The sequence below is a fragment of the Suncus etruscus genome, chromosome 20, assembly GCF_024139225.1.
Source record: "Suncus etruscus isolate mSunEtr1 chromosome 20, mSunEtr1.pri.cur, whole genome shotgun sequence".
In the NCBI taxonomy this organism is placed as follows: Eukaryota; Metazoa; Chordata; class Mammalia; order Eulipotyphla; family Soricidae; genus Suncus; species Suncus etruscus.
Window position 1 is genome coordinate 31,967,423 of NC_064867.1, and position 26,042 is coordinate 31,993,464.

The following is a 26,042-nucleotide window of genomic DNA, read 5'->3' on the forward strand; positions in this document are numbered from 1 at the left end:
TTCCTGGCATCCCAGATGGTCTCCAGAGCCTGCCAGAAGTGACTTCTGAGTGCAGAGCCAGGAGTAACCCCTCAGCGTTGCTGGGTGTGATCCAAACACACACACACATATACACACACACACACACACACACACACACGATTTGTATGGGAATGAAAGGGACTCTGATCTCAGTGGGGCTGGAAGGACAGGGCTCTTGAAGTGAGGGCTTGGGACTCACAGCATGCCATGTGCTGGATGTCAAGTGTGAAAAGCTGCTGGTAGCTCTCACTGTTCACATCCTGTAGCTCAGCCAGGCTCTGCAGTTCTGAGCCAAGCCCAGAATGCAGCCAGAGGCCAAGACTCAGGTGGGACAGACCAGGCAGGCTCTCGGGGACAGAGGATGAGGCCTTGGGATGCTTAAAGAGTAGATCGGGGAAAGTGGGTATGGCTTAAGGGACTTGAGGTCCTTCTCACTTGGGTAAATACAGCTGTCCCAGAACAGCCCTTCAGCAGGCAGTCATTGCCTCACACAAGATGTTTCTCTTGGGGCCAGAGTGATAACATAACAAGCAGGTAGGGCATTTGCTTTGCACAGCCAGCCTAGGTTCGATCCCTGGCATCTCATATGGTCCCCCTGAGCCTGCCAGGAGTGCAGAGCCAGGAGTAACCCCTGAGCACCACCGTATATGGCCTTAAAAAAACAAACAAACAATAAAGATGTTCTCTTGAAGTTGGAGTGGTAGTAGAGTGGGGAGGGCACTTGCCTTGCATGCTGCCAATTCAGGTTTGGCCCCCAGCATCACATATGGTCCCCTGTGCCCCACCAGGAGTGATCCTGGAGTACAGAGCCAGAAGTAAACCCTGAGCTGGGTACAGCACATAAAGCAACACAAAACAAAACAAAAGTTTCTCTTGAATCCCAGTAAGGGATTCATCATTTTATGCTTCTTGTTTTATTATATATATATATAGAAATATATTATATAAATATTATATTTATTTATTATATTGTTATTAGTATTAGTTTATGGGGGCCCCACCCAGTAGTGCTGGAGTTTAGGGAGCTGACCCAACTTCTTATATACCAACCTGTGCCCAACCATTTGAGCCACATCCCAAACTCTTTTTTTTTTTTTTTGTTTTTGTTTTTGGGCCACACCCGCTTGACGCTCAGGGGTTACTCCTGGCTATGTGCTCAGAAATCGCCCCTGGCTTGGGGGGACCATATGGGACGCCGGGGGATCGAACCGCGGTCCTTCCTTGGCTAGCGCTTGCAAGGCAGACACCTTACCTCCAGCGCCACCTACCCGGCCCCACATCCCAAACTCTTAATTAATCACGGGTGCTGAGCCTGCACTGCACGTGGAAGGAAATGTCTCAGCTGGTTTTGGGGCTGAGGGATGCTCCCCAGGAAGCTGACAGAAGAGTCGTGAGGATGGGCTGATGGATGCGGGGGGCATGCCATGTGGGGGCATGAGGTCTGTGTTCCAACTCACTGTCTTTTTTTCCAGCACTTTCTTTCGTCCTATGCCAGCAGAGCCCTGTGAGAGGAGCTTGTCCTGACCCCTCCATTGTTACAATCTCTGTCCTGGGCGTGAGGAGAAGGCTGAGCCAGCTGGGGTGCTGCCGAGCTCTCAGAACCCCTATTTCAAAGCGGTGACTAACAGCCCCACCGCTCCTCCCCTCAAAAAAGCAGGCTTTGCTGCCCAGCTAGTAAATAATTCCAGATACCCAAACTTGGGTCCTAGATCCAGATCACAGGGCTCCTGAGCCTTTAGGGGAGCCCCCTGGCCTGCCCCCCAATTTGTGCCAGGCTCAGAATTGTGGACACCCCACCCAGGGGGGCCTGCATGTGGCTCAAGGGCAGACCACATGCCTGGCATGTATGAACCCTGTGGGGGTGCTCTTGTGGTTCCAGCCTGGAACACCCCTGTCCCATGCCCAGTATGGGATTTCCCACCAATGATATCTTCATGCTAAGGGGAGACTTGACAGCCTTGGGGCCAGATGTCACGGTTTCCTCTACCCTTTGTGCCCCTTCTGGGCAGGTCACAGGACTTCTCTTCCTCCTCTCTGTTGGAGGTACTGTGCACCAAGCTGAACCCCAAATGCCTAAGCCTGAATCCTTAGGGATCTGTGGCCTGAGCGAGCACATTGTCCTCAGTGATGGGGGGGTCTCTGTTCCTGAGACCAGCTCAGGGAATAGAGGCAGGTGTGGCACTCACATCATCATGTGAGCTCTGAATCTTGAGGTTTTGGGGACAGCAAGTTTTGTTTCCCCTACCTACCCCAAGCCCCTCTGACATGTTGGTTTGCTTTTTTCTCTCTTTTTGGTCTTCCAGTCCATGTGGTGGGCAAAGCAGTGGCCACTTGAGAAGTTGAGGCATAGAAGAGAACAGTCATTTATGCCTCCCCTCCAGGTCATGGGACCAAGTTCCTGACAGAACAAGTGTCTCCAACCTCCAGAGCAACCTTTTCACTTGGGATGTTTTGGGGGAGGCCACACTCAGCAGTGCTCAAGGGCTACTCCTGCCTCTGGACTCAGAGATTGCTCTTGGTGGTGCTTAGAGGACCATGATGGGATGCTTGGGATGGAACCCAGGTTGGCCTGTACAAGCAAGGCATGTATCCTACCTGTGCTGTTGCTCCAGCCCCTCCTTCCGAACTGTTTTGTTTTGTTTTGCCTTTTGTTTTTCGTTTTTTGGGGTCACACCAGAAGCACTCAGGGGTTACTCCTAGCTCTATGCTCAGAAATCGCTCCTGGCAGACTCGGGGGACCATATGGGATGCCGGGTTTCAAACCACTGTCCCTCTGCTTGCAAGGCAAATGCCCTACCTCCATGCTATCTCTCCGGTCCCCATTCAGAACTATTTTAAGGTCAGAAATCTATGTGTCCCTGGTGGCTTGTGACCTGCAGTGCTGACTCTGTACTTGACCGGAAAGGTCAAGACACAAGTCAACAACACAGCCCCAAGTGTCGTCACAATTGTCCTCGTGATGTCCCTTGGTGCCAGCTCCTGAAGTCCTTCCCCAGAAGGCAGGGAGATAGGTCTATCTTCTGTTCCATTAAGCAGATAAGAAAACCTAGGAGCCAGAGAGATAGCATGGAGGTAGAGCATTTGCCTTGCATGCAGAAGGACCGTGGTTCAAATCCCAGCATCCCATATGGCCCCCCGAACCTGCCAGGAGCTATTTCTGAGTGTAGAGCCAAGAGGAACCCCTGAGCGCTGCCAGGTGTGACCCAAAAACCAAAACAATAAATAAATAAACCAAGGCCCAGGGAACTTGCTCCGACTGGCACAGTGGGTAGCAGGCCAGCTACAAAGTCTCTGCCCCCAGATATTCTCCTAGGGGGACTCAATTTGAGGGTCAGCATCGAAGGGCTACTGTCCAGGCTTACGTACACTGAGCTGTGTCCTGCCCATCCTTCAGCTTTGCTGGGCCCACCTCTTGGCTTTTCTGGGGAGCAGTGGTCAATGTTTGTGTGGCTGGGATGTAGAGCGACCCATGCACTGTGGTGGCCAGGTGTGACTTCAGCTTCCAAGCCCTCCCCAGAGGAAGTAGCCATGTTTACAGGAAATGGAGGACCAGGCCCAGGAGGCGGTGGCTAGAGAAGGGTGGGGTTCCCCACCCCAGAAGACGTGTCTGGGTGCTGTTGGGATCCCCTCCTCCCAGCCCAAGGTGCTGGCACTTTGTTATTGAGGGACCCAACCCACTTCCTTGCTGACCTGGCCCTCCTCACCCCTGCAGCTCTGTCATTTGACCTCAGCTCCTTCCTTATTCCTGCCCACCCTAAACATTACTTTCCCCTTCCTTAAGTGGGGGAGTCTCCCCCCTGCCTCAATTTAAGCAACAATGTGGGACTCGGACATGCCAGACCCCGTGTCACCCAGGCAGACAAACTTGACACAGAATGTTTCTTGAGAAGGTTCTGGAACGAAATTGGGTAAAAAATGGATCAAGTAGTTTATTTTTAAAAAGCTTGAGTAAAAATTGGATGGGAATTTACATTCCCTGAGCCAGGCCTGCTTTGATGGAGACAGGATGAGAGTCCCAGCCAGGGGTTGGGGTGCGGTTGCAGCTGGGGGTGCTTCAGGAGAAACCCCACCTTCTCCCAGACTGTGTCCTCCCCAAGGCTCCCCAGGCTCCAGCTTGGGCTTTCTCATCAGTCTGAGCTCATCAGGTTGACCCTTACCTGGGGTACAGCAGCAGCTGGCTGCCCTCCCACCCCATAGCCAAGGGCTTTCACTGCACATTGCTAGCTCCCTACCCCCATTGCCTCTCTCCACCCTCCTTACCTGGAGATGGATATTGCGGGGGGGGGGGGGGGGGGGGGGGGCGGGGCACCCAAAACACACACAATAATCCCCTTTTATCTCCAGTGCCATGGCTGCAAATTCCCTGGCATGTTTGCCCCTTCCCTCCCTGCTAGAGGGTCCCTCCGTTCCCCACCCTTTTCGCCCCTTTCTTCCATGCTAGAGGGACCTCCTGCCTATCACCTCTTCTCCACCCTCCTAGCTTCCAAAGAGGGACATATGTCCCATGTCCCAGGCTCCTTCCCTGGAGATCATGATTACTCACATATATCTCTTATAGCCCCTTGCACACACAGGCAAACATGTATCCCCTTATGCTCATACACGTATGATTACATGTTTGCACACTCAGTACTCATATGCACGCTTCTGCATGCTTTTATTTCTTTTGTTTTATTTTTGTTTTTTGTTTTGGGGTCACACCTGGCAGCGCTCAGGGGTTCCTCCTAGCTCTACGCTCAGAAATCACTCCTGGCAGGCTCAGGGGACCATATGGGATGCCAAGCTTTGAACCACCGTCCTTCTGCGTGCAAGACAAACTTTGCCTTACTTCACACTGAGGTTTGGGGGTTCCTTTCCTGGTCTGCTTCTGAGCACGGCTCAACTTCTTGTCTTCTGTCTGTCTTTGAGCATGGAAGTGGCCCGGAGCAAAGAGGCATGAAAGGTGCTTAAGGGGCAGACAGAAGTGCAGGGGATCTGATGCTGTCAGTGACGCTGGTACTGGATTGGGCAGGTCAGATTCTGGAACTTTCCAACCTGAGTGTATTCAGGCCCTGGCATACTCGTGAGTCCACAGGGGTCAGTGAAACTGGAAGTGACTGAGCAGAGCTCTCAGACATGCTCAGTGCTGGGGGCTAGCAGGGAGAAGCCCAGGCTAGGGAGGGCGAGAAACCATATGAAGTGCTCAGGACACAGCTGGATGAGAGGAACCTATGGCTCAGGACAGACAGGCGAAGCTGTTGTGGCCAAACAGGGGCAGGCTTTGAACAAGAGTTAGAATGTCTCTTCGAGAAGACTGTAGAATGAAGAATAGAAAATAATTGAGGAGGGCCAGAGAGATAGTACAGCAGTAGGGTGTTTGCCTTGCACACAGCTGATCCAGGATAGACGGTGGTTCAAGTCCCAGCATTCCATAAGGTCCCCCATGTCTGCCAGGAGCGATTTCTGAGCATAGAGCCAGGAGTAACCCCTGAGAGCTGCTGGGTTTGACCCCAAAACCATTAAAAAAAAAAAAAAAAACCGATACAACCTGGAAAGGGGCCCATTAGCCAGTGTACGGCCTGAAAATTGAAAATTGAGCCTTATCAGCTTCCCTGATAGAGTGGCCTTGATGGTCAGGAAGGGCTTCCTGGAGGAGGAGGGGGGCTGGGAGCTGGGCCTGGCTGCTGTGAGGGAGCCTGGGTAGCAAATACTTCCTCAGATGGTGGCTGCTGCTCTCTCAGAACTGTGGGATCTTACAGGCCTTGAGCGAAGGGTGGCCATTCTGTGAAAATGTGTCTTTGCTGCCAGTGCCAAGTTGCAGGACTTCCAGGAGTGTGGCATCCAATACTCGTGACTCCATCTTCCCTGCTGGTTGGAACCTTCCGGCTGGCTCTGTCTCGGAGTTCTCTGGGTGTCCCGACCATGCAGACTCAGCAGACAAAGAGGCAAAGGACGGTCTTCACTGCTGCTATTTTGTGGCTCTGTCTGGGGGCAGCTGCTGGGAAAAGAGCCCCAAGGGAACCTGGCACCTTCCAGCTATTCATAGAGGTGACACGGAAGGGGGCGAGTATCTAAGCAATCAGGATTGGGGACAAGGTTGTCCCCAAAGTATGCAACTTAGGACTCTGGGAGAAGGAACCTCAGCAACGGGGGCACCTGGACAAACTTCGACTCCAGCTATGCACCTGCAGTATAGACTCCATCTACCACTGGGTTCCTGAGGCTCCTGGCCCACACACCATCTCCTGTACCCTATGCCCCATGCTCCAGCTGTGTCTGTCCTTGGAGCTGGGGACCATGTTTCAGATTCCCCACCTTTACCAACCACCTGAGTCCCTCTCCCAGTCCCTGGCCGCTCTGACAGGGCCCATGATTGCCAACTGTGTCCTCGTCACACTGTCCACACTGCCCGAAGCAGGCAGAGACAGCCGTGTATCTCTTCCCATCTCCCTTGTGCCTGAGGCAGCAGGAGAAAGTGCAGAAGTCTTCAGCGTTGAGCTGGGGTTTGGGGTTTGTAGCCCGTGACCTCAAAGCCCAGCTTACAGGTGGGAACACTGAGATAGCCTGCAGAGGGGCCAGATCTGACCCTGAAGTGCTGACCCACCTTCTTTGCCCATCTCCAGCTGGGAAAGAGAATCTGATACCTTCCAGACTGGGGGAGGCTGTGAGAGCTGGGCCTGGTGAGTGGCCTGTCCCCAGAGGACCAGATGGGATGTCCCAGGGATGCAGGAACATGAGACAGACAGAACTCTCATGGGTACCAAGGCTGGGGAGCAGTGGGCAGTGTTGCTTTTAGGGGTGATGGAAAAGCTCTAGAGGCAGGCTATGACAGTTGGCTGATCTGCCTTGTTCACTGCACGTCAATGGGCAGCTATGATGGTCTGAATGATCTAGACTGAAATCCCAGGATTTCAATCCAGCCCAGGATGCCTTGAGGAGAATGTGGACCCTGGTTCCATTTGGTGAAAGATGGCAGACTACCCTTGCAGGGCCCTCCTTCCCTGGGATTTCTACAGTAGTGACCACTCTTTGGTTGACCTTATAGGTAGGCAGAAGACCCCAGGCAGCCCCCAACCTATTCCCACCCCATGGGCTATCCCCCAAAGAGCCCCCCTTCCTGTCCTATCCCATAGAGGGTGTTCCAGGCAGCTGCTCCCTGCCTGCCTCCACCCCATGGCAATGCTCCTGCCTTAGGCTCACGGAGTGGACTCATCACCATCCAGTGAGCTCTGACTTTCATGTTCTTAGACACCTTCACTGAATGGAGCTGAGCAGCGGGTGGGGGTGGGAATCTGCATCCCAAAAAATCTCTGTCCCTTGCAGTGGAGTAATAGAGGAAAAGGAAATGTCTCAGACTGGCCTAGAGAGAAATCTGAGGGACTCTCTCAGAGGGGAGGGACTGGCAGGCACAGGGTTGACTGAGTGTTTTGGGCTCCTGAGGCCTTCCTGCTGCATGTCTGAATTCCGAATTCACATCACAAACTCTGGCTCCAGGCAGTATAGCCCCCAAACCCTGCATGTTCTCCATCTGTCCCGTCCCCCAAAGATGACAGTTGCAGGAAGATCTAATCTCTGAGGAGACAGGTGATGCCACCAGAACCTTCAGCCTGGTTCACAAGTTCTCACCCCAACACGGCCAGGGTTTGAGGCCAGAGTTGTGCCCCCCACCCCCCCAGACTCCTGCCTAAGTATCTTCCTTAGGAGCTACTGGACAATTTGGTTGCACTTAAGCAAGTGGCACCTGGCACAGGTCACCTGACCTAGCATGGAAAGGGCAGTGAAGGGGCGGGTTACATCATGTTTCTCCCCAACGGGACTTCTGGAAAGTGGAAGACTCCTTAATGTAACACTGCCGGGCAGTGTGGACTGATCTTCCTGAAAGGCACGTGTGGCCCAGAGGGAGGTCACAGCTTTGTGGAGATGGCCTGGGGTTATAATGTGGCCCTTCTGCAGGGTCACTGGGCTGGCCAAAAAGTCCTGCCACACGACAGGCAATGGATGATCCTGTCCACTGTCATGTTTTTTCCTTCGTCTCACACAGAACTTTCCAGATCTCCATGTAACTTCACTTTAGATTATGAACAGAAAGGTTGGGTGACTGGCCAGAGGTCAGGCAGTGTCTGGATTTTAGGCTACTCAGTCTCTGTAAGAGCTGCCCACCCTGTCTTTTTGTTCCCTTGGTGGGGAAATAGCAGTCCTTATGGACAGTGTGCCCATTTACAGGCTGGAAAACAGATACAAGAAGATTAATGTGCTAAAGGCCAGAGAGATAGCACAGTGGCAGGGTGTTTGCCTTGCATGCAGCCGACCCAGGAGGGACCCAGTTTGATTCCCGGTTCGATTCCCGGCATCCCATATGGTCCCCCAAGCCTGCCAGGAGCGATTTCTGAGTGCAGAGCCAGGAGTGACCCCTAGCACCACTGGGTGTGGCTCAACAACCAACGAACCAATAAATAAATAAAGTTAATTTAAAAAAAAGATTAAAATGCTGGAAGAGGAAGAAAAAGGGTTCAGATCAGGCAGACTGACTTTGAGCCTTATCTCTTCCCCAGCTTTGCACCGTGCCCTTCTTGGGCCCAGAGAGATAGGAAGAAGGTCAGGCTTTTACCTCCTGGGCTCAATCCTCAGTATCTTGTATACCACCTCGATCCCTGAAAGGAGAGATCCTTAAGCAAATCCAGGAGTAAGACCTGGTGTGCCCTCTTCCATTCCTCATCTTTTCCTCCTTTTAGCCATCATCATTGTTTTGTTATTGTCACCAGGGGCAGCACACACAGTTGGTTGTGGTGGTTACATACATTCTGGTCATAGCAATCTTTGGGGTGGGTGGGTCACACTCTTTAGTCTCAGTATTCACACACCTGGCTGGGGATGTGCCAGAGATCACACACTCTGTTGTGTCTCTGAGCATTTTAGACAGCAGAGCTACTGGTGCTCCAAGACCATACTTGGAGCATGTGGGTAGCACTGGGGATCGAACTCATGGAGTCATGCTTGTAAGGCAGGGGATTGGGGCACCAGGCCACCAGCACTGTCTTTCTGTGAGCCAGGCCAGTGCTTGAAGCCATCTTTGATTTCTCCATATGTGATTTTCTTGAAGTAGGTTCTGATCTGTATCTATGCAGTAGCAATAAGAGAATAGATAGATGAGAGGGTGGCTAGATGAATGGAAGCATGGATGATAAATAACGAAGAGGGTAGAAAGTTGAATGTTAGAAGGTAGTGGGCATGTGGATGGATGAATGGCAGATAGATGGATGGAGGAAGGGAGAGATGGTGTGGGTAGAAAGAGGAAGGGATGGATGGAATGGATGGGTGGGTGGGTATATGGGTATAGGAATAGATGAACAGAAACATGAATTCATGGATGGGTAGAAGGATGACTGAATATGTATAAGGATGGGTGGATGGGAGAGAAATAAGTACCCTTTGCAAGAGTGATTGAGAATATTTTTTATAATAATTTTTTATTTTGACCAAAGTAAAAAGTAATATTTTAGATACATATTAACATTAAATCAGGGGAATTCCCATCACCAGAGTTGTCCTCCCTCCACCCCTGTCCCCAGTTTGAATCTCGTATCCCCCTCCCTTAACCCCCCTCGCTGCTAGTATAAGTGGTCCCCTCTGTGTCTAGCTTACTACTTAGTGATCATACAACTGTTTGGTCATGGTGCCCTTCATTATTTCCCCCTCAATTGGAGAGGGGGACTTAGATAGTTCAAGTTATGTGGTTTTGTTTGAAGAAAAGAAAAGCAATAAAATGGGAAAAAAATCGAATAAGCCGAAAATAGTCAGAGTCCTTCTAGAGGCTCTCAACCTCAGTTCGAGAGAAGAAAGAAAAAAGAGGAAGCAGAACCCAGAAACAATGCAAAGGGAAATATCAAATAAAAAAAATCCAGTGAGCACTACAGCAATAAAGATGTATTTTAAGGGCAGAGAACTGCCATGGCCATAGGCCTAGGTGCACATAGTAGGAAGTAAGGCCTTGGACCTCATAGAGTCAGTCAAGAAAGGGAATGAAGTATCCTCCCCACATACCAGCTTGACATAGATGCCCTGAGCAGATCTCATCCAGGGTAGAAACATATGCATCACACACCCTATCCTCTGTCACTGGATCCCTTTCTGAGGCCCAAAAGTCATAGCCACTTTGAGGGATGACACTGCTTTGACAAGGTCAGTCCAGATCGCCCAGGACCAAACATCCCTGCCTGTAGAGCAGTGCTTCTCAAATAGTGGGGCACACCCTCCGGGGGGTGCAAGGCTCTGTAAAGGGGGGTGCGTTTGACCTCAGCAAACACTGTCCTAACAAGCTAAGCTCTATGTTTTTGTCTCTGTATGTCTCTGGAGCTGAGAGTTGCTGTGTCCTGCTTCAAACCCCGCTTCGAAAACCTATGCATTGCAAAACATGTTCATTGGAGCATTCATCCAGACATCACCTCTGATGAAAAAAAAAAAAAAAACAGCTCAAATTATTTTATATATTTTTGTTTTGCAGGTTAAAGTTTTTTTTAATAAAGATACTATTTACAGTCGCATGGGGGGTGCGAAAAATGTTCTCTTCTTCCTAGGAGGGCATCACAGAAAATAATTGAGAAGCACTGCTGTAGAGTGAAGAGGAGTGAAGGTTTTTGATTTCTCCTCAGCGTGGGCTGCTGTGTATTAGATGAATCCTGCTGTCTTAGCTGGCCCAGGATATAGGACACACAGATCTTTGCATGCTGTATCTTTGCAGCTGAGCACTTGCCTTGTATGCGTGATGTCCCTGGGTTCAATCCTAGGTAAACCAAAACAAGAACAAAAACCAAAAACCCAAAGGAGGCCAGCCTGGCTGGAAGGGTAGTTACAGGTATGGAGGATGGGAGGGTTGGATGTGGGTCTTACCTACTTTTGTAGCTGGGGAAGCCCTCAGCTTTGCCCACCATGTGCTGGCTGAAGGCTTCTGGCCTATGTGGAAGCCCAGACCTCTTCCTCTGTCCCTTGCTTGCTGACCTTTCTCCCCTGTTCTGTCCTCAGCGCCTACACGGAGCCCTACAAGGTGTGCCCCATCTCGGCAGCAGCCCCCAGAGAAGACCCCACCTCAGATGAAGAACAGGGGAGCTCAGAGGAGGAGGACAGCACTCCCAGAGACCCCAACCTCACACATAAGGTAGGTTCCCTTTCTTGTATCCACAGTTTCCTGGTCCTGGCTGGACCCAGAGGCTGGAGCCATAGGCCTGGGAGGAGACCTGGATGTTGGAGCCGTGACACCAGAGTCACTGGGGCTGCTCTTTTCCCCTTGAGTCTGAGGAATCTGAGGACTTCCCAGAGCCTGTATGGATGAAGTGAACTAGCACTGTTGGATTAGAATGAATTCCCAGGCCTCAGTTTCCCCCTCTGTGGTGGGAATGGTAAATTGGGGATATGCATGAACTCCAAGCATGCTGCTGAGGGTCCTTAGACAGAACAGGATTCTTTATCTAAAGGCAAAGGAAGCTGGTGGGTTTCCACCAAGGCTTGGTAGAGACCCAAACCTTTTTCCGGGTGGAGTGTTGGGGTCCGGTACTTTATCGGGTGTGGATAGAGAATTCACACTCAGATTTCCATCAGTGACAGTTCTTGATCCTTCTAGAAGCCCCCAGTATCTACTGCATCTCACAGCAAAAGAAAGAGCCAGGATCCCTTTATAGATAGAAAACAATATGGAGATTGCTCAAAAACTGGAAATTGAGCTCCCATATGATCCGGCTCTACCATTCCTAGGGATATACCTTAGGAACACAAAATTACAATTCAAAAATCCCTTCCTCACACCTATATTCATTGCAGTGCTGTTTACAATAGCCAGACTCTGGAAACAACCAAAATGTCCTTCAACAGATGAATGGCTAAAGAAACTGTGGTACATAAACACAATGGAATATTATGCAGCCGTCAGAAGAGATGAAGTCATGAAATTTTCCTACACATGGATGTACATGGAATCTATCATGCTGAGTGGAATAAGTCTGAGGGAGAGAGATAGACATAGACTAGTCTCACTCATCTATGGATTTTAAGAAATATTAAGGACATTATTGTGATAAGGCCCAGAGATAATAGAGATGAAGGCTGGAAGGACCAGCTCACGATATGAAGCTCACCACAAGGAGTAGTGAGTGCAATTAGGGAAATAACTACACTAACAACTATCATGACAATCTTAATGAGTGAGAGAAGTAGAATGCCTGTCTCAAATATAGGCAAGGGTTGGGAAGGAGGGAGGGGGCTTTGGTGGTGGGAATGTTGCACTAGTGAAGGGGGGGGTGTTCTGTTTATGACTGAAACCCAACTACAATCATGCTTGTAATCATGGTGCTTAAATAAAGATGATATATATACATATATAATCTTTATATATATAAAGGATCAGAGATAGGACAGGCCTAGGGGTGGGGAGCAGTGAGAAGCCTTCCCCCGTTTCCACACTGAGACTCCCACACCTCCAGTCTATGGAGTGTGCTTCATGAGGGGGTACTTGTTGCTTTCCAGGCATTTGACAAACACTTGTGTAATTTTACTGGGCATCTTTGCATCCCTGGTTTTCACTTCAAGAGTCTCTTCTTAAAAAAAAAAAAAAAAAAAAAAGAGTCTCTTCTTGCTCTTTAGATGTAACTTGCCAGGGCCTGTGTGCAGCGAAGGAGGCTCCCGCATAGGCTCCTCTCTCCCCCACATCCTCCACACCCAGATCAGGGCCCCTTGTGTCTCCCGCTAGGCTAAGCAACTCTCAGGAGCTAGCAGGAATTGCCCTTGCTTGGCAATCGCTGTGTTCCTCCATATGAGAGCACAGGACAGGCCTTAAGAGAGGCTCAGTCTGAGATCACAACGCACAGGCCAAAGGGACTTCAGTTCAAGGCTGTCAGTGATTTTTTTTTTTTTTGGTTTGTTTTTGGTTTTTGAGCTATATCCGGTGGTGCTCAGGGGTTACTCTTGGTTCTGTGTTCAAAAATCATTCCAAGTAGACTTGGGGAACCATATTCCCTTATGGGGTGCCGTGGATCAAATCCAGGTGGGCCACAGGCAAGGTAAATGCCCTACCCGCTCTATCACTCCAGGCCATGGTTGCTGCCATCAGTCCTTCTCTCAACTCTGATCCAAGGGAAGTAAGTTGCCTCCATTGAGAGAAAAGAGGCTTTTTCAGGTTCCCAAAGGTTTGGGTATGTGGGAACCAAAGGACATGGGCCATCGTTTGAGCCCCTGCTCTTATATGGGTCTTGGGGTGGAGGACCCAATTCTGTTAACCCTCCCACAAGACAACCTTCCACTCTCAGGAGGGACGACCCTGGCCTGTCACTTCCTATGGGGAGGTCTCAGTTACCCCAGTTACCCTTCTCTGGATAATATTGATATGTAGGTACCAGCATGGTCTGGTGCTCCTAAATCTGGGTGTGCAACAGTGGGACTAGCCTGATCCAGACACCTATGTGGGCATATGACCCCGAGTCCAGACATGACACCCTTCAGGTCTCTCTCTCTCTCTCTCTCTCTCTCTCTCTCTCTCTCTCTCTCTCTCTCTCTCTCTCTCTCTCTCTCTCTCTCTCTCACACACACACACACACACACACATAACACTTTTCAGGTCTTTCTCTCTCACACACAGATATACATGATATCCCTCAGGTCTTTCTCTCTCTCTCTCTGTCTGACTCTCTCTTTCTCTCTCTCTCTCTCTCTCTCTCTCTCTCTCACACACACACACACACACACACACACACACTGCCCTACAGTGTTTCCTGGTGCCCCATCACAAACACAAGATGTGGACCAAGTGACACCACATGACTCTGGAAGCCCCTGGAGAACCACGCAGGGAGCGGCCTGAGAGAGTTTAGCTGCAGGGGCACAGGAAGAGCAGGTCCCACTCCACTTCTCCCCCTGCCCTCCCCCTGTTCTCACATCTGGCCCTACCCCTCCTCTTCCCACTCCTCACATCGCCCCCAGTCCCCCATCTTGCTCCCCCTGGCCCAGCTTCCAAGTCTTACAAGGGGGATCAGAGTTGTAATCATCTGAAGAAATCATGGTTCATTTTTTCTTGTTTCTCTTTTTGGCTTTTTTGGTTAAACCTGGCTGTGCTCCAGGCTTATTTTTTGGCCCTGTGCTCAGGGCTCACCCCTGGGGAGACTCAGGGGACCACATGTATAGTGTTACTTTGGTCATCCATGTGCAAGGCAAGCACCTTACCTCTGTGCTCTGCTCTTTTTTTGTTTGTTTGTTTGTTTGGTTTGGTTTGGTTTGGGGGTTACAACAGCAGCACTTAGGGGTTCCTCCTGGCTCTATGCTCAGAAATCACTCCTGGCAGGCTTGGGGGATCATGTGGGGTTCCGGGATTCAAACCATATCCTTCTGCATGCAAGGCAAAAGTCCTACCTCCATGCTATCTCTCCAGCCCCTGCTGTGCTCTTTTTTATAAATAAGCCAGACTTCAGGAAATTTTACTTCTTGTAAAACCTGAAATCACTTTGGATGAGGAACCCTGGGACCTCATTCCCAAGTCCTGTGTCATCACGGAGAAAACTGTGGTGCTATGGGCCCCCCTAGAATTTTCCTCTTTGTCTCATAATAACTGAAATGTGGATAGTATTGTTGGTGCAGTTGCTTCATGTGTCATCTTAGAAACCTGGGATAGCTTGCCTCATTTCCTCCACTGGTCAAGCAAAATTGTTTTAATTTTGGGGGCCACACCTGGCATTGCTCAGGTGCACGGTACCAGTGATCCTGTCCAAGCTTGAGCCATATCTCCAGCCATAAACAACTTTTATTGTTTATTATATACCAACCCTGCCATGATCGGGGTACCATATGGGATGCCGGAGATTGAACCCAGATCCGTCTTGAGTCAGCCGTTGCAAGGCAAATGCCCCACTGCTGTGCTATTGCTCTGGCCCCTCTAGTTTCCATTATTTGTTGAACCTCCTACTGCCTTGCTTATCAGCTGGTGTTTTGGGGATACCCCTCTCTCTCCAAATTGTCCTTAGCTTTGCAGATATCCTCTTCTCTGCTTTTTCTTCCTCAAACATGTTCTGCCTGCACCAACCCTTGAGGGGTGTGTGAATAGACCTGCAAATCACCCACCCTCACTGTGTCCTGTGTTCAAAGCTGATCCTTCCACAACTGACCTGATCTCTCTATGGAGACCCACTGTTGGCTTCCAGCCACCATCTGGGCCTGATCTGAGCAATGCCACAGGTTCGTACTGCAGAGCCTGGCACCATCTCGCAAGGGCCTCCAGCTACTTTTCCTCTGCAGCTTGCCAGTCTGTTTATTTGCACTAGGTTGGCAGATTGGAATTCAAATCACCTTGGGTTGCCATGTTATAATTATAGATCAAAAAGGGATTTTTACAGAGTGTCCTGCAAGCAATGCTGCAATTGGAAAGCACACAATAAGTCTACCTGGCCTTACAGGCACCCCGAGGCCTTTGCACTTACAGCCTGTACATCCTCTCTGATGATCTTGAAAGACATCCCAAGACCTTTGTATGACAGAGTCCCCCACCAGAACTCCGCCCACCTTTGCAGAAGTTTCAGCCATGATTGTAATATCCCCAGAGACCTTGCCTATAACATCCTGTTTATTCCCTTCCTCATGCTCGCCTCTTGCAGTGATCTTCCATCTCATTATGTTTCCACTGCTTTACTTATTCTTTTGGTTTGTTTGTTTGTTTGTTTGTTTATGGGCTGTCCCTAGTGGCGGTGGCAGTGCTCAAGGGTTACTCCTGGCTCTGCACTCAGAAATTGTTCCTGGCAGGCTCAGGGAAACCATATGGGATGCCAGAGATGGAACCTAGGCCCATCCCGGGTTGGCAGCGTGTAAAGTAAATGCCCTACCACTGTGCTAACACTCTGGTCCCTGCTTTGCCTATTTTTGTGGCTGCAGGCACTGGCCCTGTGCAGGTCCCATTCTGCAGTGGCACTGACTAGGGGAGCCCAGTAGAGTATAGCCTGCCATAGCCCTCTGTCCCAGTGCTCGAACATGCAGAGACTCACCTCCCCAGAACTCCTGCAGGCTGGAGAGGAAATCCAATCTCACCACACGGGGTTAGCATACCCCCAATCTTACTAGGTTGTCAGGTGCATTGAGTTAGACCCTCTTTTTCCCCTACCTCAGCCCCGCTGATAGCCTCCACCCTGAGCATCGAGTATCAGGGCAGCAGGCAGTGTGGGAAGTCCAGAGGCTTTTCAAGGCATGGGCTGGAGCCATCATTTAGCAGAGAGGATGTTTACTTTGCACACAGCCAATGCAGGTTCAATCCCCAATAACTCATAGTGTCTGCAAACCTCATCAAGGGTGATCTATGGGGCCACAGTGATAGTACAGTGATAGGACATTTGCCTTACATGCCACCAACCCAGGATAGACCTGGATTTGATTCTCAGCATCCCATATGGTCCCGCAAGACTGCCAGAAGTGATCTCTTAGCACAGAGCCAGGAGTAACCCCTGAGCGCTGCCGGGTGTGACAAAAAAACAAAAAACAAAAAACTAACAAAAAAAAACACAAATAAATAAATAAATAAGAGTGAACCCTAAGCATGAGGCAGGAGTCAACCCTGCTCACTGCCAGTGTGACCCCCCAAAAACAAACAAATCCCCCATAGAGTTTTTTTCAATGATGTGGGAGTTGAGGAGAGTAAAGAGGAGGCAGAAACAGACTCTGAGGTCTGGAGTTGGGTTATCTTAGGCACCCACAAGGCTTAGACCACTATTCAGAATACTGGAGGTCCCAAAGGGCTGGTAGTGGGATGGTTTAGATGGTAGGCCCTGCTGGAACTTGTCCTCCTTAGCTGTGACCAGTCTTCCTTTGTGCCCTGTCTCAGGTCACATGCTGCTGCAATTCACCCCAGGCCCTAAATTGCTTCCTGATCTCCAGGTTGTTATAAGTGGCTGCATCAAGCTTAATCTGACAGTTGGTGTTTTTTTGGGGGGAAGTCGAGGAAAGCCAGGTACCATCCCTTGCTGGGCCAGGGGATGTGCCAGGCCAGGGTCCATCTTTATCCCTCTCTTGTCCTGGAATATTAGTCCTGTGGGGACACAGGTGACAGATTACGCAGAGAAGGTGCCACTGCCCCTGACCCCTCCCAGTTTCCCAGCTGCCTTTGGGAAATACCAGACCAGTTGCAGTGGAGGGAAGATCTTGTCTTCCAATATCAAGATCTCCAGATATCCATTGGGAGAAGCACTTGCCCTTTTCTACATGTGCCTGTAAAAGCTCTGGGTGAAACCCATGGTCAGGTCCTTTCCAATACTGCCATCTGGAGGAAGATCTCCCTGGTGGTCTCACACAGCCTGTACATAGGTGACCCTTGCTCTGACTAAAATTCTGGGGGCCTTAGTCACACCTGCCTTACTGCTGTGTCCTGTCACCCAAGTACCCACCCCTACTTCAGGGAGGTGTGACCTGAAAACACGGTGACATTCCAGGTACCAGAACCTGGATGGGTCAGAGAAGGCGCAGAGGTGGGGAAAGTCAGAACTGCAGGAATGAGAAAATTTGGGGAGTCAGGAGAGGTGTTGGACATAGTGGTAGGGCCTAAGGCTCAACTGAGGGTCATCGTAGGGTCCTGCATGCCTAGTACTTGGGACCAGAATGCTGGATGCAACTGACCAAGAAGGGGATGAAGAACAAAAGAGCTTCTGCAAGTGTGGCCAGGCCCTGGAAAGTAGGGTGGAAGGAGATCTGAGAAAAGGGTGTCCAGGAGGTAAGAATGAAAAGTCCAGGGCCAGATGAGACTACTCGAGGCTGGAGTGGTGGCACAAGTGGTAGGGCGTTTGCTTTGCATGCGCTGACCTAGGACTAACCACAGTTTGATCCCCCGGTGTCCCATATGGTCCCCCAAGCCAGGTGCGATTTCTGAGTGCATAGCCAGGAGTAACCCTTAGATGTCATCAGGTGTGTCCCCCAAACTAAAACCAACAACAACAAAAACAGATGGGACTAGTACAGGTACCTAGATGGCATGACTTGAGTCTTGGCAAGGAGATGGGGCAGAGATGCTGCTAGGAACAGCAGGAGGCTGCAGGCAGATTCAGGAGGCAGAAAGGTACTTGCTTGGTTTCATACTCATACGCAGGTCTGGATATCGTAGCCAAAGATTTGGGGCCCCTGTCTCCTTGGGTCCCCAAACCCTGGGGCACTCTGGTCTGCTTGTGTGGGTGATTCTGAGGATGAGGTTCCTGACAGGGACAGACTCTGTTCTCTCCCATTCATTACTGAAAATAAGTCCTTTTCCATCCCCAGTCTGTGCCAGCTTTGGTAATAGCCTCTAACAGAGACTTCCGGGGCAGGTCTGGGTCTCGAGGTCCCCCCACTTATAGATGGCAAGGGAGGCAAAATAATAATACAGCAGTAAGGCTCTTGCCTTACATGCAGCTGATCCAGGTTCAATCCCTTGGCATCCAATATGGTTCCCTGAGCCCACCAGGAGTGATTCCTGAGTGCTGAGTCAGAAGTGAGTTCTGAGCATCGCTGGGTGTGGCATAAAAGAATGACATGAAACCTCAAAAAGATTTCTGTTCCTCTGAGTTCTAACCACTTGAGAAAGTTATTGCAAGAATAAATGTAAAAATTTAAACATGAAATAATACAAAGGGTAAGGCACTTGCCTTACATGCTATCAATCCTTTTGTTTGTTTGTTTGTTTGTTTGGGGGGGGAATCACACCCAGCATGCTCAGGGGTTACTCCTGACTCTGAAGCTCAGAAATAGCCCTTGGCAGGCTCGGGGGACCATATGGGATGCCGGGATTCGAACCACCATCCGTCTGCATGCAAGGCAAACGCCCTACTGCTGTGCTATCTCTCTAGCCCCACATGCTATCAATCTTGATTTAAGTTCCCAGCACTGGATAGAGTCTCCTGAGCACCAGGAGTGATCACTGAATTCAGAGCCAGGAATAAGCCCTGAGCATCGCTGAAGTGGTGTTCCCCCAACACAGATCAAAATACAAATAACAGTGAAACCATTGCATGTATATGGGCAGCATTTTTAATGAGAGATGTCTGTTTTCAGAACCATTAGAAGCGTAATTTTAGATTTGTTTTTCTGCCAACATGGTGTGTGAGGTGACTCCTTGCTCAGTGCTTGTTGGGGTTGTGAGACCTGGATTGCCATAGACATAATTAGAAAAGGGGCCCAAAGGGGGCTGGAATGATAACATAGTGATAACACAGAAGGTAGAGCTTTGGCCTTGCACGGGATCAACCAGGTTTGATCCCTTCATCCCATATGCTTCCCCCAAGTATCATCAGGAATGGCCCCTGATTCAGTGCAGAGTCAATAGTCAGCTCTGAGCACTGCTGAGTGTGGCCACAGAACAAAAACAAAACAAAAAAACTAAAAAAAGAAGTCAGGGGCTGGAAAGATAGCATGGAGGTAGGGTGTTTGCCTTGCATGCAGAAGGATGGTGGTTCAAATCCCAGCATCCCATATAGTCCCCTGAGCCTGCCAGAAGTGAGTTCTAAGCATAGAGCCAGGAGTGACCCCTGAGCGTTGCTGGGTGTGACCCAACCCCCCTAAAAGAAAAAAAAAGTAAAAGAAGTCAGAACCTCAGAGATTCCAAGAGAATCCCAGAAAACTGCTGTCCTTAAAGCAGGTATTTCCCCCAAGTATTACCTTTAGAGAAACTGAGGCAGACTGAAAGGGCCCAGTGAAGCCATCTCTGTTTCCCCTCAAGGGTCCTTACCTCCCAAGGGGGCCCTCCTCACCTGCCCTAGTACCGATATAGCTCTGTGCAAAGCCTGTTTGCTGGAAGCTGGGAGACAAAGGGTGGCGGGCAGCCCTGGGGAGCCGGGTTGATAAGGCCCAGAGCTGGCAGCCTGTGGACACCCCAAGTATCACTGAGAACAGCTATGGCATGAGCACCCCACCCCCATGCTCCTGGGAGGAACCCCATTCCCAGAAGTCTGCCCCGGCAGCCTCAGAGTTCATTTCCTGGTTAAACAAACATCGCCATTAAATGGCCCAGGCTGGCGGTCAACGCCCAGAAGCAACTTGTGTGGGTGCAGGGCATAGACCCACCCGGCCTCCGCCTGTCACATCCATCATTGGCCGAGGCCCCCAGAGCTCATAAGCTGCCAGTGTCCCACCCGTCTGGCAGCAGGGACGTGCAGAGTGGCCGGAGCCTGTCCCTGACGTGGAGACTAGAACAATGCTGATGGCAACAGCTCCAGAAGTGTGGTTGGGTTCATGCCAGGCCCACAGGCCTGGAGCACATGTTACAGATGGGTAAACTGAGGCACAGCAGCTGGGCCTGATTGGGCCCAGTAGGCACAGACCAAAGGGTGGGGATCAAAATGAGCTGAGGGTGCTAGGCCAGCCCCGTCTATGGGCCTGGGGACAGCTGCATGATAGGTCCCTGCCTTATGGCCCTGATGCCAGAGGGCCATTCCTTGCCCTGGCACCAGCCCACTTGCCCTAGGATCCCACTGGCACTGCCTATTAAGGGGCTCCACATCACAAAAAAAGCACACCCTCTCCTGCACACCAGGGCCTGTATGCCAACCGAAACAAATCTCCCAGTGCTCCAATGGGCCCCTAAGCACTGAAGCGAGGCCCTCAGCACTGGAGTGAGCCTCCCAGTGCTGCAGTGAGTTTCTCAAGTGCTGCAAGGAGGCCCTCAGTGCTTCACTGAGGCCCTTAGTGCTGCAATGATCCCCTCAGAGCTGCAGGGATTCCTTCAGCAATGCAATGAGGCCCTCAGCACTGCCTTGATCCTCTCAGAGCTGCAGTGAGTCCCTCAGGGCTGAAGTGAGGTGCCAACTAAAAGCACAAGGATACAGCTGAGTACTGCCAGCGAGGCTGCAGCAAAAAGGAGAGACAAGTGGAGACTTCTGTGGACTAAGTATAGGCTTTAGTGCAGGACACCCAGGTTGGATTTCTGTGCACTGAGCCAAGAGTAGCGTCTGAGTACTACTGGGTTTGCCTTCCCCCAAAAAAGAAGAAGGAAGGGAATGAATCTAGCTCTCCAACTTGGTTTTTGTTTGTTTGTTTGTTTGGGGGCCACACCTGGTGACACTCAGGGGTTACTCCTGGCTATGCATTCAGAAATCGCTCCTGGTTTGGGGGACCATATGGGAGGCTGGGGGATCGAACCACAGTCTGTCCTAGGCTAGTGCTGGCAAGACAGATGCCTTACCACTCTGCACCACTGCTCCGGCCCCATGGCTCTCCACCTTGAAAGCATCCCCTCTGGAGTGAGTAGAGAGGCTAACACTGCATTTTCTCACTAGGCGTTGGAGCTGAATTTCAACTGTCACTGTGGTGGTATAAGCAAAAGGAAGCATGGCTAGAAACCTCAGTTTCTTCATCTGTAGAATGGTTATAATAGTAATGGAGCTCTAGGAAGGGTTAGGGAGATAATGCCGGTGAAAAATGCCCTATTACGGGGCCAGAGCCAGGGAGATCAGGGGTGCTGAGACCCAAGATTGAACCCTGCACTACATGCCAACCCAGACGCCACAGAGTGTTGGAGTAAGCATTTTTGTTTGTTTGGGAGTCACACCCGGTGGTGCTCAAGGGTTACTCCTGGCTCTGAGCTCAGAAATTGCTCCTGGGTAGGGGGGACCATATGGAATGCTGTTTTATCTCCCTAATGTATGTGGATTATTTCCTGTGTTGGTATTGCTTCCAGACCCATGTTGCCCAATCCTGAGGGATTGGAGCATGAGGCTTTCACTACACTTGGCACCCGAACAGGGATTTGAACTCTAGCCACTACAGCAGAGTGTGACCCTGGACACCCAATCAGCTAAGAATCTCTGGGAATAGACCCCAGGTCCCCAATATTACTTGAGAACCCACCTGCCTTTTCAAAAAACGCTTAGGGGGCCAGAAAGGTTGGGTGTTGGCCCTAAATGGGGCCAACCCAGGTTCAGTTCCCTGTATCCTATATGGCCCCCACTCAGTGCAGAGCCAAGAGAAAGGCTTGGTTTTGGGTGTAGCCCCCACAAAATAAAACTAAACAAAACCCAAAAAGGCTGAGAGGTCCCAAGCACAGCACACCACTAGAAGTCATCCTTTTAAGTACGTATTAATGTTAGATTTATTACATAATAAGTGTTCAGTTAATGTTAGCCTCGGTTTTATTAGCGTTGTGATACGTTTTACCACTGCCAGTAGGTTTATGTAGCACAGGACTGGGCTGATTAGCACAGGAATAAGTTTTATTAGCACAAGAATAGGTTTTATTAGCACACGGGAGTCATTTTTATTAGCACTGTGAGTAGATTTGTATTAACATGGGACTTGGTTTTATTAGCACTGCAAGTAGGATCTGTTAGCACAGGAGCAAATTTTATTAGCAAGGGAGTAGGTTTTATTAGCACCGTGAGTAGGTTTTCTTAGCTCTGGGACCAGGTTTTCTTAGCTCTGGTGGTGGTGCCACATCTATTTTGCAACAGGGCCACAGGGGAGAGAAACACCCTGACAGGGGCACTGACCTAGAATCCTGTGGTCTTCCAACCCCAACTCCATCCGCAGGACACAATGAAACCACTCAGATCCCTTTCACATGTCTTCACCGAGCCTCAGGCCCCTGACCCTTCTCCATGGGTTCAGAGACACTTATGTCCCCACTGCTTTGTTCGTACTTAGGCCATCCTCATATGTGCATATGAGATTCCATCATGCTCCTGCATCCATTTCACAAATAAGAACGTAGAAGATCGGACCAGAGAGATAGCATGGAGGTAGGGCGTTTGCCTTGCCTGTAGAAGGACAGTGGTTCGAATCCCGGCATCCTATAACGTCCCCCGGCATCCTATAACGTCCCCCGAGCCTGCCAGGAGCGATTTCTGAGCATAGAACCTGGATTAAACCCTGAGCACTGCCATGTGTGACCCCAAACCAAAACCAAAACCAAAAAAAAAAAAAAAAAGAACATAGAGGGCCAGAGACATGAAAGGACTTTTGAAAAACAATTTTCAGAAAGAGACAGAGGCTGGGTTTGAGTTCAGACCACCTCCTTTCAGCTTGTGCTTACTCTTCACAGGGAGAGACCCATTCAGTTGCCCACTTTTGGGGGGCTTCTTGGGTTTGGCAATGCCCCAGCTCTATACAAAAGAAAAGCTGGGGTCTGTCTTCTGCATGTCGTAAAATGGATGTACTGGAAGGGGGTATCTTTCCGGCAGCCCCCTCAGATTTGTTGGGCTGTCTTGGGTGCTATTTATTTATTTATTTATTTATTTATTTATTTATTTATTGGTTTTTGGGCCACACCTGGCAGTGCTCAGGGGTTACTCCTGGCCCTCAGAAAATGCTCCTGGCTCGGGGGACCATATGGGATGGCGGGGATCGAACCCAGGTCTGTCCTGAGTCAGCTGTGTGCAAGTCAAATGCCCTATCCCTATGCTATCATTTTGGCTCCTCTTGGGTGCCCTTTATACTCTAGAGTCCAGAAGCACCCAACACTTTGAAGGTCCCAGAGGAGGGGCTTGCCATGGCAGGTGGATCAACACCTCTTCCCAGCCCTTCCTGCCTATATTCTAGGTCTGCTAGCTGCTGGCGTTGGCACTCGGGTCAGAGGGCTCACTCCAGGGGTCAGCCTACAGAGGAAGCACCCCTGAACCCCCATCCCTGAAATATGTTTCCTCATTCATTCTTTCCATAAAACCAAGAACTACCTTTCTGCCCTAGCATAGTGGAATACATGGTCCCTGCTCTCTGAGATAAACATCTGGGGCCTGCAAGGGGAAGACTTATGCCCCCTGCTGGTGTTTCAGGGGGGAAAGAATGGAGAAAGGCTCCCTGAGGGATAAGCATTAGTGGTTGGGAGTCATTGTGGGGTGAGAAGCACCACAGAGGCAGAGCAGGGAGGATCTTTAACAAAGTGCAGCATCAGGGGGCGGAGAGGGGACACAAGCAGTAGGACATTTGCCTTGCACACACTAACCTAGGATGGACCACGATTTGATCCCTGGTGTCCCATATAATCCCCCCAAGCCAGGAGCGATTTCTGAGCACATAGCCAGAAGTAACCCCTGAGCATCACTGGGTGTGGTCCAAAAACCAAAATATATACTAAAATAAATAATAAATAAATAAATAAATAAATAAATAAATAAATTGCAGCATCACTGCAAGCATGCAAGCCCCAGGCCAGCTGCGGATTTTCTGTATACCTCAGCTAGAGGTGTGACTGTACCAGATATGCCAGCACCATAGGAAATATGCACAAACAAACTCCTGCAATCAAGTGCTCACACCAAGCCCATGATGCAGCAAGGGGAAGGACAGGACGGAATGGGTAAACAGGAGAGTACCCCCCACCACACACACACACACACACACACACACACACACACACACACACACACACACACACACACAAAACCACAGCTTGACAGGGGCCATAATGCACTGGGCGTGGAGGCTGTGTTCTCCATGTTGGCCTCTATGCCTAATGTTTACACAGCAGCTTCTGCCATCCATCCACCCTCAGAGGAGGACACGAGATGGGATGTGTGGGATCTGAGGTTCACATGAGTACTGGGTGCTCAGTTGGTGTGGAAAGCACCATGGCATGGCTGCTGTGCATGCAGCCGTGGGCCCCCAGGGGAGCCCATCTGACGAGTGTCTCTTCCACAGGGGGAAGGCCAGTCCCGTGCCTATGGCATCGCCCAGGAGCTGCTGGCATCAGAGAAAGCGTGAGTGTTGGTGGCTCCCAATGGCCTTCGTGACAATGGCATCTACTGGGTGTCTATAGGAGGTAATGCAGACACACCCCTGTTTCCTTGCAGGTACGTGGACATGCTCCAGCACTTGCACCTGGTGAGTTCCTCGTTTCCACGCCCAACCCTTTCCTTTTGCTGTGATGGAAGCAGCTGAACAGGGGTCCGGATGGGACAGTTTGCAGGACAGACACAGGCCACAAGCATGTACTCCAGAGACTTGGGCTGGGTCTCTATGTCCTGCCCAGGTGCTCTGCGTGCTGGGTGGGTGGGACAGGGTGAGGCAGGGCAGAGTGGGGACGGTGCAGAAGTGTCCAGAGAAGGACGCTGTGTTTTGCTTATCTCTTTTGTTGAAGAGGGCAGAACAGATGTAGTGCCCGGGCCCTGTTATGTCCATATATGTTAGTGTATGTGCATTATATGTACGAGTGCATGTGAAGGGCTGTGTTTGAGCATAAATTGTGTTGCTGCGTGTATTTTCATGTGTGCATGTGTTAGTATTCATGCATGTTCATGTGTGTTTGCATGCCAGCCTGTGTGTGTTTGCATTTTGGGGGATGTGTGAATGTGGGTATGTTAGTACATGTATGTCTGTGTCTCTATGTGAATGTGAGTTACCGTGAGTGCGTGTGTTTGTATGTGCTCATGTTTGTTTTATTCTTTCTGGAGAAGGAATGTAAAGTAAAGGTATCTGGGGACAGTGAGAGGGATGTCTTCAGTTTTCCCAGCATTGGGGGGGTCATCAGGCTTGAGCCCCCAGGGAGGTCCTCTGGTCTTTCAGGCTCCAGAGCCCAGCTGGCAGACTCAACTGTCCACTCCACCCACAAAAACTGAGTCAGTCTGATTCCTTTGGACAAGATTTGGATCATGGCTCTGACCAGAACTAGGCAATGGCAGGCTGGATCATTATATACTGGCCCAGCAAGGAGACAGAATAGTGAGTGGACAGTTCTTATTCAGGGCCCAGTGGAAGCAAGCGTTTGGCAACCTTGGCCAACTTCCCTGAGGAGGTGACCTTTGTTCATTTGCTCATTGTAGGACAGGATGCAGGGAGAGGATACAGCAAGATACAAGGGCCTGCAATATATGCAGTCACCTGTGGCCACTGTGATGGCTCCCCATGGCTCCTAGCCCTGTGCAATTACCTTGAAACTTAGTATCCTGATCTTTCTCACCAAATCTTTCTGAGTTTAAATGTGCTAGACAATTCATTGGGGGTGATCTAGTGGCCTAGGAACCCCAAGTTTCCTGACTGTGCTTAACCACATATTGAGCACCTGCCCCTAGCTCCATTAAAGCACCTAATCCCATCCAAAAATGGGGAGAAGAAATGGACAGACACTTTGACAAAGAAGA

General features: G+C 50.3%; 1 protein-coding gene across 1 annotated transcript in view; it reads left to right on the plus strand.

Moving 5' to 3' along the window:
- The window catches only part of FGD5 (FYVE, RhoGEF and PH domain containing 5), a 99,496-nt gene that overhangs the window by 43,082 nt on the left and 30,372 nt on the right, over positions 1–26,042 (plus strand). Inside the window, exons 4-6 of the mRNA XM_049766105.1 lie at positions 11,020–11,152; positions 24,604–24,662; positions 24,756–24,786. Coding sequence (XP_049622062.1) covers positions 11,020–11,152; positions 24,604–24,662; positions 24,756–24,786 — 223 coding nt within the window. The remainder of the gene's footprint in view (positions 1–11,019; positions 11,153–24,603; positions 24,663–24,755; positions 24,787–26,042) is intronic.